This window comes from Xenia sp. Carnegie-2017, unplaced genomic scaffold (assembly GCF_021976095.1).
Source record: "Xenia sp. Carnegie-2017 unplaced genomic scaffold, XeniaSp_v1 HiC_scaffold_25, whole genome shotgun sequence".
Taxonomy (NCBI): domain Eukaryota; kingdom Metazoa; phylum Cnidaria; class Anthozoa; order Malacalcyonacea; family Xeniidae; genus Xenia; species Xenia sp. Carnegie-2017.
Genome location: NW_025813488.1, coordinates 2,682,997 through 2,696,111, shown reverse-complemented (window position 1 = coordinate 2,696,111; position 13,115 = coordinate 2,682,997). Strand labels below are relative to the sequence as shown.

At 36.1% G+C, this 13,115-nt stretch overlaps 1 protein-coding gene across 1 annotated transcript in view; it reads right to left on the bottom strand.

The window, feature by feature from the left end:
* Positions 1-13,115, bottom strand: part of LOC124453458 (proteasome activator complex subunit 4-like) — a 30,553-nt gene that overhangs the window by 9,256 nt on the left and 8,182 nt on the right. Inside the window, 26 exon segments of the mRNA XM_047004273.1 lie at positions 770-844; positions 1,123-1,200; positions 1,524-1,648; positions 1,888-1,891; positions 1,894-1,957; positions 2,682-2,780; positions 2,878-2,938; positions 3,405-3,486; positions 4,621-4,750; positions 4,873-4,926; positions 5,465-5,619; positions 5,833-5,928; positions 6,434-6,526; positions 6,661-6,789; positions 7,920-8,015; positions 8,670-8,732; positions 9,139-9,181; positions 9,722-9,777; positions 9,858-9,913; positions 10,001-10,060; positions 10,135-10,193; positions 10,793-10,888; positions 10,996-11,150; positions 11,672-11,776; positions 12,702-12,812; positions 12,991-13,058. Coding sequence (XP_046860229.1) covers positions 770-844; positions 1,123-1,200; positions 1,524-1,648; positions 1,888-1,891; positions 1,894-1,957; positions 2,682-2,780; positions 2,878-2,938; positions 3,405-3,486; positions 4,621-4,750; positions 4,873-4,926; positions 5,465-5,619; positions 5,833-5,928; positions 6,434-6,526; positions 6,661-6,789; positions 7,920-8,015; positions 8,670-8,732; positions 9,139-9,181; positions 9,722-9,777; positions 9,858-9,913; positions 10,001-10,060; positions 10,135-10,193; positions 10,793-10,888; positions 10,996-11,150; positions 11,672-11,776; positions 12,702-12,812; positions 12,991-13,058 — 2,213 coding nt within the window.

The following is a 13,115-nucleotide window of genomic DNA, read 5'->3' as shown; positions in this document are numbered from 1 at the left end:
CAGTGATAACAGAATGGTTGTTGAGATACAAATGCGACACAATGGTTGATGGATACATTGATAACAGAATGGTAGTTGAGATACAATGTGACACAATGGTTGATGGGATACAGTGATAACAGAATGGTTGTTGAGATACAATGTAAGACACAATGGTTGATGGGATGCATTGATAACAGAATGGTTGTTGAGATACAATGTAAGACACAATGGTTGATGGGATACATTGATAACAGAATGGTTGTTGAGATACAATGTAAGACACAATGGTTGATGGATACATTGATAACAGAATGGTTGTTGAGATACAATGTAAGACACAATGGTTGATGGATACATTGATAACAGAATGGTTGTTGAGATACAATGTAAGACACAATGGTTGATGGATACATTGATAACAGAATGGTTGTTGAGATACAATGTACGACACAATGGTTGATGGGATGCATTGATAACAGAATGGTTGTTGAGATACAATGTACGACACAATGGTTGATGGGATACATTGATAACAGAATGGTTGTTGAGATACAATGTACGACACAATGGTTGATGGGATACATTGATAACAGAATGGTTGTTGAGATACAATGTAAGACACAATGGTTGATGGGATACATTGATAACAGAATGGTTGTTGAGATACAATGTAAGACACAATGGTTGATGGGATACATTGATAACAGAATGGTTGTTGGGATACAATGTACGACACAATGGTTGTAAAAATGATATATATGACACAACCGGCTAATGATTTGACTACCTTTGGATATGTCCAGTGCTTGCTGCCTCGTATAAGACCAGCGGTTATTTCAGCCGCACAACGTTGGCTACTCTCCTAGGGAGAAAATTTTATAAACAACGCCATCTTCCGGTATAACTGTAATCATGTGATTCTCATCAAATGCAACAAGAAAAATCAATCAGTGTTCAACGTTCCACGTTGTTAGGGATTATGCTTAAATGACGAAGCGACCCTCCTGAAGTGATTTAAAAAACTGTCAATTCCGGGGCGATTTCTCATGCATCCGTATTAGATAAAGGCATTATGAAAACGAAAAGGTATGAAGAACAAAATAGATGAAAACATGTATTGACAATCGTTGAAACTCTTACGTTCATATCACCAGATAATTTTTCTAGATGTTGTTCAAACTGTTTCAAAAACGTGTCACCAAAATTACGAAACAAACCCTGAAAAGAAAAAAACAACATTTCCGCATAAAATACTTCATGAAACACATGGCGGTTCCCTTACTATGAAGTCGACAATCATTTTGTCTCAAGGAAATCGTACAAAAGATACGAATTTTATTTCACTCGATTAATTCAGACGCAATACTGTTTCAACACTTCCTTTTAGAACGAGCTATGCTATGGTAGTTAATAAGTTAACAGTCAAGGCAATTAAACTAGGAATCCTCGTCAACCGCAATGCAGGGCGCGCAGAAATTTTATACATGATGTTGACCATTTCTCGTTGAATATAAATTAGCTTGTGCTTAAGATATACGAACCTTGAATAGAACAAATCTATTGAGATTAAATTTGTCTTTTCCTTTCCGATCTTCCAAAGATAAATACGAGACGAACTTTTCCACGAACTCCGGATTAGAAAAAGCATCAAAATCTCTCTTTCGGCCTAGTGGGAAACACGTTTCTTTGTCCCTCTCGTACAACACATTCAAGGCAATGCAAGCACACAAAAGTCAAATGGAATCTTTCTTCAGCAGAAATCTTATTTGTGCAAGCAATACAACAGTAAGACAACAGCAATAAAACAGTAATAAAACAGTAATACAACAGCAATACAACAGCAATACAACAGTAATACAACAGTACTAAAACAGTAAGTCAAGGGAACAAACAGTTTTCGATTACCTCGCTCAGGTCCTCTCTTTTCCGATCAAGACACGGTTGTTGAGAATACGGAGCATAAGTATACAGCTTTCTATAAGAAAATAATGAAAAAAATAATGTGCGGTGTCTTATAGAACTTTGAAACATCTAGTTACTTGGGCAAGCTGTATGCAAAAACGTTGACCCACATATACATATATAGTTTTGGAGTTTTGGGTATACTTTGAAACTGAAGTGTCCAGGAGCTTGGGAAGCCGCGTGTGTATGGGTGTCCGGACATCCATAACTTTAGGAGTGTGGGTGTACCCTTATAGGAAGGACACACACAAATTTAGCTTCTTTCTTAAATGTTTATATTCACGATATATTTTTGTAAGCGTCACCAACTTTTAAATCGATAAAAACCTTGTCATGATGCAGTCAAAGAAAACGTAATAAAAATAACTAATAGCTAATAACTAGAGCCATTTTTTGACTGTAAAGATGACTACCGCTAAGGTTGTCGAAACGTCAGTCAAGAACAACAAAAACAGTCCTTCTCAGGACTATACCAACCTGGACGATCTACATTTACAAACAAATAACTAATAGCTATTAAGTATTTTCATCATTATAGTGTAACCACTTTAAGTGATCAAATGATCACCGAAGAACTCCTTCAATAGCCTTCAAAAAAGCTTCTCAAGTCCCTCTGGAACTGCCAACTGTCGAGAAAAATACACACACAGAACTACGATACCGGACAGCTAATCGCCAAAAGGAAACAACTGGCAAAATTAAAGTGAAAATTTTTCAGTTGGGAAAGAATAACTTACTTTGGCCAAGTATAGTATCCAACATTTGTTTTATCTATAAAATGACATTCATTCCAATCCTCTTCAGTCTTTGGTAGTTTATCTCTCACGTAATGCAACCTGATAAAACAAAAACGCGGGAAATGTATACTCTTTTATCGAGCAATAAAACACATTCCATATATGTACATCAAAATCCAACACAATCCCCGCTTACCAATAGTTGTCAGGTCGGTCACCGGCTTGAATCGTAATTACTTTCGGTGTCGTCAGACCAGCTAAAGAAAGTGGATTCCATCAACTTTGCATTTCATTCAAGGAATAAAATGGAAAAAATAAGTCGTTTCTGACATAATATATTCACGTTATCCATTGGATAGCAAAAATCTTCAAACTTGTAAAAAAGGTGTTTATATTTTTCTTACGACAAAGAAATCTCGTAATCTTCGAAACAATATTTTATTACAGTGATTGCTCAGTTCGAATCTTATATATTTTGCTTTTTAAAAGATTTTATAAAAGCTTAAAAGACTTGCTATCCAAAGGATAACGCTATCCAGGCTTCGTGCAACCGGCTCCTGGAGTTTGTAGTATGAAACATGACGATTACGAGCAAAAATCGAATACACATTGAAAAAAACTTGAATTTCACTACGTCAAACAACCATTCTGTTCATGGTTCTTGGGAAGCCAATTGATAGAAGTCAAGCATGAAGAAGATATAAGACGTAGAAAAATTGATACCTTCGTCATATGGGTCAATCAATAGCTTTGAATGTGTTCGTTTTTGCAATTTTAATATAGCTCCCATCGTAGATATAGCAAGCTGTAAAAAATATGAAAATGAGAAACGTCTGCAGCGATTCAGGATGTAAATAAACTTATAACTAAAAAAATTAACCGTTTGAAATCTGCGTCAGTTTGGTATTCCTATGTTCTTAATTCAACACAACTGAATATAAGGCTTAGACAAAGCGTGTAAATTTAAGTGATGATTAATGAACAACAGAGAATGAGAACAGTCTTTGTACTATCTAAAATATTTACGAACAACAGAGAACAAGAACAGTCTTTACACAATCTAAATATAAACTACGATAAAGTGTGTACGTGTGTAGGTAAAGATGAATGAACAACAGAGAACGAGAACAGTCTATATACTACATAAAATATAAACTAAGATGATAACGTGTGTCAGTGTAGGCGATGACGAACAAGCAACAGAGAACGAGAACAGTCTTTGCACTATCTAAAATACAAACTAAGATAACGTGTGTCAGTGTAGGTAGTGATGAATGAACAACAGAGAACGAGAAAAGTCTTTGCACTATCTAAAATATAAACTAGGATAACATGTGTCTGTGTAGGTAGTGATGAATGAACAACAGAGAATGAAATCAGTCTCTACCCTAACTAAAATATAAACTAAGATAACGTGTGTCAGTGTAGGTAGTGATGAATGAACAACAGAGAACGAGAACAATCTTTGCACTATCTAAAATATAAACTAAGATAACATGTGTCTGTGTAGGTAGTGATGAATGAACAACAGAGAATGAAATCAGTCTCTACCCTAACTAAAATATAAACTAAGATAACGTGTGTCAGTGTAGGTAGTGATGAATGAACAACAGAGAACGAGAATAGTCTTTACACTATCTAAAATATAAACTATAATAACATGTGTCAGTGTAGATAGTGATGGATGAACAACAGAGAACGAGAACAATCTTTACACTATCTAAAATATAAACTAAGATAACATGTGTCAGTGTAGGTAGTGATGAATGAACAACAGAGAACGAGAACAGTCTTTACACTATCTAAAATATAAACTAAGATTGCGTGCTTCAGTGTAGATAGTGATGAATGAACAACAGAGGGACATCATGTACATACGAATTTATACAGGAGAATTAATGTTTAGAAAACATCCTTAAAGTATGAACGGCAATCAAACCTTTCTTATAGCCAAAGTTTCGTGTATTAAGTTTTGCGTAAAGAGCTTAACGAGGGATACGGGAGGACTGACGTCCCAACGAACCAACAAATTTAAAAGTCGCGTACAAATCTGTGAGAAACGCCAGCGTCTAAAATATTGAAAAACAAATGGAAGCAAACGATTAACCAAACAATAACGAATGGAAGCACAGACCAAAACTTTGATCTGTGAATGAGAAAAGAGCAACATATTGAAAGAAAGACAACTTACAAATCGTTGCTGTTCACGAGCGAAATCAACTTCTCCACCAATGAGTTGTAATGACTGAAAAAATAAAATAAACATCCCTTAATTAAGTATTGAAAATACAACGCAAGTTTATCATAGAAGTTGTAAAAAAACAATATAACAATTGTTGAATGATGTTGGGCAGGTCGAGGTCAATGTTATATTGCTGAAGCGAAGTTGCCAATAAACACATTAGAATTTACCTCACCTACTTATAACATTCAATGTTTTATACATGGAAAGACATTGAGAATTATCTGTAGACTCATAGCCAATCAGAATCGAGATTGCAAGTTCATTGTATAATATTCCATCTACATGTATAACATACACTGCAGAGCTGGCTAACCGCAGCCAGCAAACTAATTAAATATACAGCAGCAAGAAGTACGGCGTAATGAACTTACTGTTTGTTGCCTAAACTGTGCTACAATAAAACTTCAAATTCATATAAGTAGCTTCGCTAGCTCGAAAGTTTTATGCCTGCTGTGATGCAAGCTGACTACGGCACTAATGCATAAGTCCTTTTCTTATTCTGCTTCACAGCGTTTAATCATAAAAAAAATATATTTACTGTAAACTTGTTTGATTTCGCTCGGCAAGAGTCGTTTCACCGACACTGATCTCGTCTTCGGAGGGCAAAACTGACTTGGGATAGCTGGATGGCAGGTAAAGGCTTTGAACAGCGTTCAGAACTGACATAGCCGAATCAAAAGCTGCCGTGGACACCTTGTGTGAAAGATAAACAAAAAGTAATCAACAGATCAATCTATAACGTTTGAGAAAGTTGTTCATCCATGTCAACGAAGTCATAAGAAAGGACTGTGGGTGATGGCTGTTGCAATGAACAGACCCTTCCATAACGTTTGAGAAAGTTGTTGGTCCATGTCAATAAGGTCTTAAGAAAGATTTGTTTGGGACGTACAAAATACTTATACTTACATCTAACGTAAGAGCAACAGCGTCATGTTTCTTTGCAATCTTATCAGCAACGAGATTAATGAGAGCGACGATTGACGGTTTTTCTGAATGCTCTGCCTGAAAATTTGAAAATGAAGATGGATAGCAAACCAAAAATCCGAATCACAAAACTTTATGTAAAAATATAATTTGACGCTGTAGCTAATCTAATTTAAATCCTAATCTAATTCAACACTTCACAGAGTAGTGGACAGCAATGCAAAAACATAATTGGTTGACGCTGAAGCTAATCTAATTTAAATCCTAATCTAATTCAACACTTCACAGATTAGTGGACAGCAATGCATAAACATAATTGGTTGACGTTGAAGCTAATTTAATTTAAATCCTAATCTAATTCAACACTTCACAGAGTAGTGAACAGCAATGTAAAAACTAGTTCTTCAAAGTTATATTTAAAAATCCGTACATTTCGAACGAAGTTACAAACATTTCGCATCATCACGAAGTTTAATTTTGCACTTCAATCCGTGCAAAACAAAACTACATCTCGAGTCAATTGACACTTTATCAAATGAAATGAGATCTTCGACACGCTTTAAAACACTATCAAGAGAGATACCTGTGCAACAGCCAACCAAATCTTTTCTATGATCTCCCAATAATGTGTCATGATGTATAGAATTCGCGCGTTCAGCAAGAGAAAAAGTGATCCCTGCAATAGAATTATAAAAAAAAATTCAACAACTACAACAATAGCCAAGCGGCATAGTTTAACACAAAAAGCTCTCCCCCGACTTTCCTTCCCACGTACCAAACCCTACTTACATGAAGTAACTTCCAACTTACTTTGAATTGCTCGTGTGATACGTCAGGATGAGGTTGTAGTTTCAATACAAGAGAGTTCATAAGAAATCTTGGTGAATACAGAAATTTATCGAAACACATCGCCAGCACTTTCTGAGCTTTCACACGCACCTGAAATTAGAATTACAGCACATTGAATTTCGGAGAAGCAAAACTGTCCCATACCTCAGTATACTGTCTTATTCCTAAGTATACTGTCCGATACCTTAGTATACTGTCCTAAACCTTAGTACACTGTTCCATACCTTAACATACTGTTCCATACCTTAGTATACTAGTTACTAGATACATTACGTAGTTGATAGTACATAAAAGCTATCTTATACGTCAGCGTATCAGTGCAGTGTACACGCTAGTTGACAGTATGAAAGCTGTTCGATACCTCACTGTAAAAGCTAGTTGATAGTATGAAAACTATACCATACCTCAGTGTACACACTAGTTGACAGTATAAAAACCATCCCATACCTCACTGTACAAGCTAGTTGATAGTATGAAAACCATCCCATACCTCAGTGTACAAGCTAGTTGATAGTGTGAAAACCATCTCATACCTCAGTGTACACACTAGTTGATAGTATGAAAACCATCCCATACCTCAGTGTACAAGCTAGTTGATAGTATGAAAACCATCCCATACCTCAGTGTACATACTAGTTGACAGTATGAAAACCATACCATACCTCAGTGTACACACTAGTTGACAGTATAAAAACCATCCCATACCTCACTGTACAAGCTAGTTGATAGTATGAAAACCATCCCATACCTCAGTGTACAAGCTAGTTGATAGTGTGAAAACCATCTCATACCTCAGTGTACACACTAGTTGATAGTATGAAAACCATCCCATACCTCAGTGTACAAGCTAGTTGATAGTATGAAAACCATCCCATACCTCAGTGTACACACTAGTTGATAGTGTGAAAACCATCTCATACCTCAGTGTACACACTAGTTGATAGTATGAAAACCATCCCATACCTCAGTGTACAAGCTAGTTGATAGTATGAAAACCATCCCATACCTCAGTGTACACACTAGTTGATAGTGTGAAAACCATCCCATACCTCAGTGTACACACTAGTTGATAGTATGAAAACCATCCCATACCTCAGTGTACACGCTAGTTGATAGTATGAAAACTATCCCATACCTCAGTGTACATACTAGTTGACAGTGTAAAACCATCCCATACCTCAGTGTACACGCTAGTTGATAGTATAAAAACTATCCCATACCTCAGTGTACATACTAGTTGATAATGTGAAAAGGTCCATGATTAATGTTTCCTGTAATTGCGTCATGCTACAACAACGGTCGGCCAAGACCCTCATCTATAACAAAGTTAAACAGCAAAACGTTAAATGATATGGACACAATTACGCACAAACATTTCCACAAATATCATTTCGCTTGTTGTTTACAAAACTTCACACGATCTGAACATTGACGATGATGGAAATTATAACTAAGACTGCCTTTTGAGTGGTAATTCGAACACAACTTAAACAAATATGTTTTATGCACATTTATTTGATTTCTTTCTTACTCACATTCAACTATGACTCGCGAATCACGAGAAGAAACAATCGACTTCGTGGCAAGTAAGAATATTTTTAATGAACTATGTTATTTACTCTGTCATATTCATACAATGCGATGATGTATGGAACTAACAACCTAGAAACTATACACCTAAAAATATTGCTTTGAACAGCGTATTTGCCATGGTGTCGAAAATTATTACAAATCAAAATAAAGTGTCATGAGTAACACAATTTTATAGCTATCTTTACGGTTTTCAACAGTTCTCTTAAGAACTACTCAATTGTCGTAAACCACGACAAATACTTCGTTCAGAGGTTATTCACATTTATAATCACAACCAAGTCTTCGTTTTGCAAAGTTCACACTGCAATATCTGTGAGTAATCGCACCACTCGTCGAAACAGTTGAAAATAAAAACGGATTTGATGTGTTGTAAATACCTCGTGCTGAAGTTGAATCCTCTCTATAAGTAAAGCTCGAACGTGTTTCTTTTTGTGGTAAAACTGGCAGAAAGAAAGAGTTTCTAAGTAAGGGTCAAACGTGTTCTAGGATGATTGAGATAACTATTAGAAAAATAGGTTCATGGGGCTACGAATATACTATTGGAAAATTTCGCCCATCTTCTAAAAGCTCACTAAAACTCACACTGAGTGGTGTTTCGAAATCAGCTCATAATTATTTCATGACAACATTTTCACTTTCCATTGATTGCTTGATTTGATATATTATAGCAAAAACCTAGCCATCGATGGAAATTGGACTTTGTCATTGATCAGTTGGAGCAATGTTTCTTTGTGGCACTCAATGACGGTTAAGGTGAGGGAGCTTTGGGAATATGGGGCTTTGTGTCCTCTTGCACAACACAGATTCATGCAAAGTCGATAGATAAGTAAAATTCAGGCCACTCACCTTGTTTTGCATGGCCTTTTTCACAGCGTGAGCGCTCTTCCATCTAAAAAAAAGATCTTACTTGAATCGATCTATGTTTACGATTAATGAAATTTCTTAACGTATGTATTCATCATCTTTTTATGATTTAGTTAAGTTTGCTTTTTATATTTGATGATAGACTAAACTTCATAAATACCTAAACCTATCTTTTAAGTGGCTCTTCTATATATAACTATTGTTATTTTATTACTTTGTGATTTATGTGATTCTACCCGTACAAAAAGACGCCTCTCGTCGAAATCAACTTCGGCTTACGAGACAAGCGTGTCAAAATATAGATATTCATTTATTCATATCTAAAGTATTTATTAGCTACAACTTATTACTATTATTGAAAGCGCCGTTCTAAATGCTCTATCGACAATCCATCGTATTCATTTGAATTTGTTATTACCAAAAGCCTCGTTTTAAGGCAAAAGCCACTGTTATCATGTAGAAACTAGAAACGAGAAAATGACGAAAGCGCACTTCGCCTTGCATGGCGACTCATTTATAAACGTTCAATCAACTTGGAAAGATAAAATATAACTCCAAACCAGACCTCATGTCGAACTCTGATCTCGCGACGCCAAATTGAAGTAAAATAGCTTTGTATATCTGAATAATATAAGCGACAAAAAGTTGAGAGTCCCGACAATCGAGAGCATTGAATAAAAAGCATTTTAAAAAATCGTCACCTTAATGATAGTGAAAAGTGTCTTGGTATCATCTTCACAATTGGATAAAACATACACTATACAACAGAAACATCATCAATCCACATCGGTCATGCGCAAAAGCATCAGTGAACATAGCACTGTTTGAATCTTACAAAACCTACCCAACAAACAATGTATGTCTTCTCCAATCTTGTCCCGTGAGCATTCACCAAGAGAAATCTCTAGAAAAGTATTCGGTAAACAATAAGATCATTAATTTCTCTACTGTGGAAGGTTTCTATACATGAAGTATTACCTGGTTCGCAAGAGAACGTGTGAGGTTCTCCGTCGAGATTCACCAAAGACTTAGCTTCACTATAAAAATGCAAACGCAAGTTGTCAAAATTGAGGATTTGGTGCAAAGTCATGCAAGCCTCGGAGGTGATAACGAGGACTTGGCTAGGATCTTCATGGATGACATTGGATAATCACGATAGTTAGTATACTGAGGACTGTTTTTGTTGTTGTTCACTGACGTTTCGACAACCTTAGCGGTAGTCATCTTCAGAGTCAAATGACTCTTGACTCTGACTCTGAAGATGACCACCGCGAAGGTTGTCGAAACGTCAGTCAACAACAACAAAAACAGTCCTTCTCAGGACTTTATTAACCTGGACGATCATCATTTACAAACATATAACGACACTCCCGGGTTCAAACGATTTACTTTATAGTTAGTATACATTTGGCAAAAAAATTTACATGGTATATGTTAAAGTCATCAAAAGGGAACATCCGACATTTTATATTCTCCTTTTCATATATTTCATGTATTACATGAGGAAATGACAAATGATGAGTAGCAAAAAAGATTGTCCCCACTTTCCCCAAATGGTCCTACACAGTTCGAAATATTTAAAAAAAACTTTACGTGACATTCTCGAAATATTTTATTCACGACCCATTTCACTTACATGTTATTTTGAGGCGGACCTTGAAATGCCGGCAGTAACCCACATGAACCTTGTAAAATGTGATGAACTATATCGACTGAATGCTGAAGTTCATCCCTATGAAACAAACATTTGTACTTTCGAAAGTTTGTCGACAGCAAGTCTTAGAAAATACATTCAATTAGATGTAATACGTATGTGCAAAAACAAAAAATTCACAATACTTGGTCATTTTATCTCCTTTAGTAAACTTGGCAAGACGATCAAGAGCGGGAAGTAGAAACGTATCTAGAAGTTCTTTCGCAAACATCTTCTCTCCCAATGAAGGAACATGCCATTTGATTGATACATCATCGACGTCACAAGATGCTCCCCAGTCCTTTTAAAATAACACAGACACATTATGATACATCATCGACCTCAAAAGATATTCCCCAGTCCTTTTCAAACAACACGCACACATTATGATACATCATCGACGTCACAAGATATTCCCAGTCCTTTTCAACAAAAAAAAACACACACATTGCCTAAATCGCGTTCATTCATCATATAAATGAAAGTGTGTGTGATTTTGACAATAAAATGGCATGGTTTTTGGAATCCTACCAAGAGATGTACGCGAGAAGCTGAGGAAGCCGAGGTAAAACAAAGATAATAAGAGATTAAAAAAAATGCCAATGCCGGTAGCTAAGTACCTATGCATGAATATGGTTTTCAATGGCGTGAATAAGACGCTCTTTAGACTTATCATTTCTATAGCGCATTTTACTTTAAATCAATCGAAGACCCTGATCATAAAGGTAGATACCGAGCCGCTAATGGAGAATTTAGAGAATTGCAAACATTACGTCGTCCCTCCCCCCCCCCCAAAAAAAATACGTCCAAAACTACGCATACCTTGATAAAAAGATGTTCCTCGGGGCTTACACCAAAATCATGGGCGGAGTTTTTCCATTCCGTTGGGTAGATTACGACCAGCGAAGGAATGAGATGATGTAAAACCTATAATTACACAAACATTTATCAAACATACATTGTTGACATGGAGCTTGCAACAAGAACTAAACACGAACGTTAAGTGTAGAAAGTACAACATTTACACAGTCAAAAAATGAGGTACCTTTATCAAGCATACATTGTTGACATGGAGCTAGCAACAAGAACTTAACACGAACGTTAAGTGTACAAAGTACAACACTTACAGAGTCAAAAAATGAGGTATAGCCATAAAAGAAAGAAACGACATTAAACAGCAGTTGCACCTATCCTTGTGCGATACAACAACGAAACAAGGATAGTGCAAAGTTTCAATAAAACACTGCATGCCGACACGTACGTAATTTCGATCAACTACGAAATGTTCAATATGAAGCATACTCCGAATAAAAAGTCCAGGTTTAACTCAATATTTGAGAAACAAAAAAGACAATTTTTCATTTTGACACAGTACTATTTCGAATTTATTGCAAATCCATTCATACGATTCGGTTTCTTATTATAGCTACTTCACAAATGTGTTGCATATTTGCTTCGTTTCTCCATTAACTTGCATCATGAGATGAGCATCCATTAACTTCGTGGCAAAAATAAATTCTTTTTAATAAAAGCCATCATAAGCTATAATCTACATAATCATCCACTGGTCGTGATGTTGTCCACGATTTACGCGTAAGCGATTTTCTTTCTATACGTGGTGTAATGTCTATGGTTGTGTATTGGCTACATTCTCCTTATATGGACGAATACAGAAAACGTGCCGAGAATATATGAGAAAAAATTTACACAGCCCATCAGGCCAATAAATAAAGTTCATGCATATCAACTGCATTTCCTTGCACTGCTCAGATAGTAACTAGCTCGCTTACGTAGACAAAACTTTGCTCGATAAAACGAACGAAGTTTTCACTTTGAACGTCATTAAAATTACCTTGGCAGCGAAATGAAATGCCCGTTTACATTTTAGAGCAAGGCACGGTTTCAAAATGCCCACGAGTTCATCCTTGTACGGTAGAATAGCCTCGCCGTTGCAACGAACGACCTGAAAATACACAGCAAGATATACATCAAACGATGCCGAGAAAACTAGCTTCGGGCTCAACAAATTACGATATGATGTTTTTCTGAGCATTGTTCACGGGGCCTTTAACAAGGAGGAGTGTTGATGCAATGTGGATTAGAGTATCTTTACTTAAATATTACTTAAATGAAAATATAACCTCTGAAAGTAACTGTAGACACCAGTGCAACTCTTCATCAACTTCTTCCTCTTCTTCAATTCCCTCGACTAAAGAAGAATCGAAAGAATACGTGAGGTGAGAAGAACAACCTAGATGGTGAATTC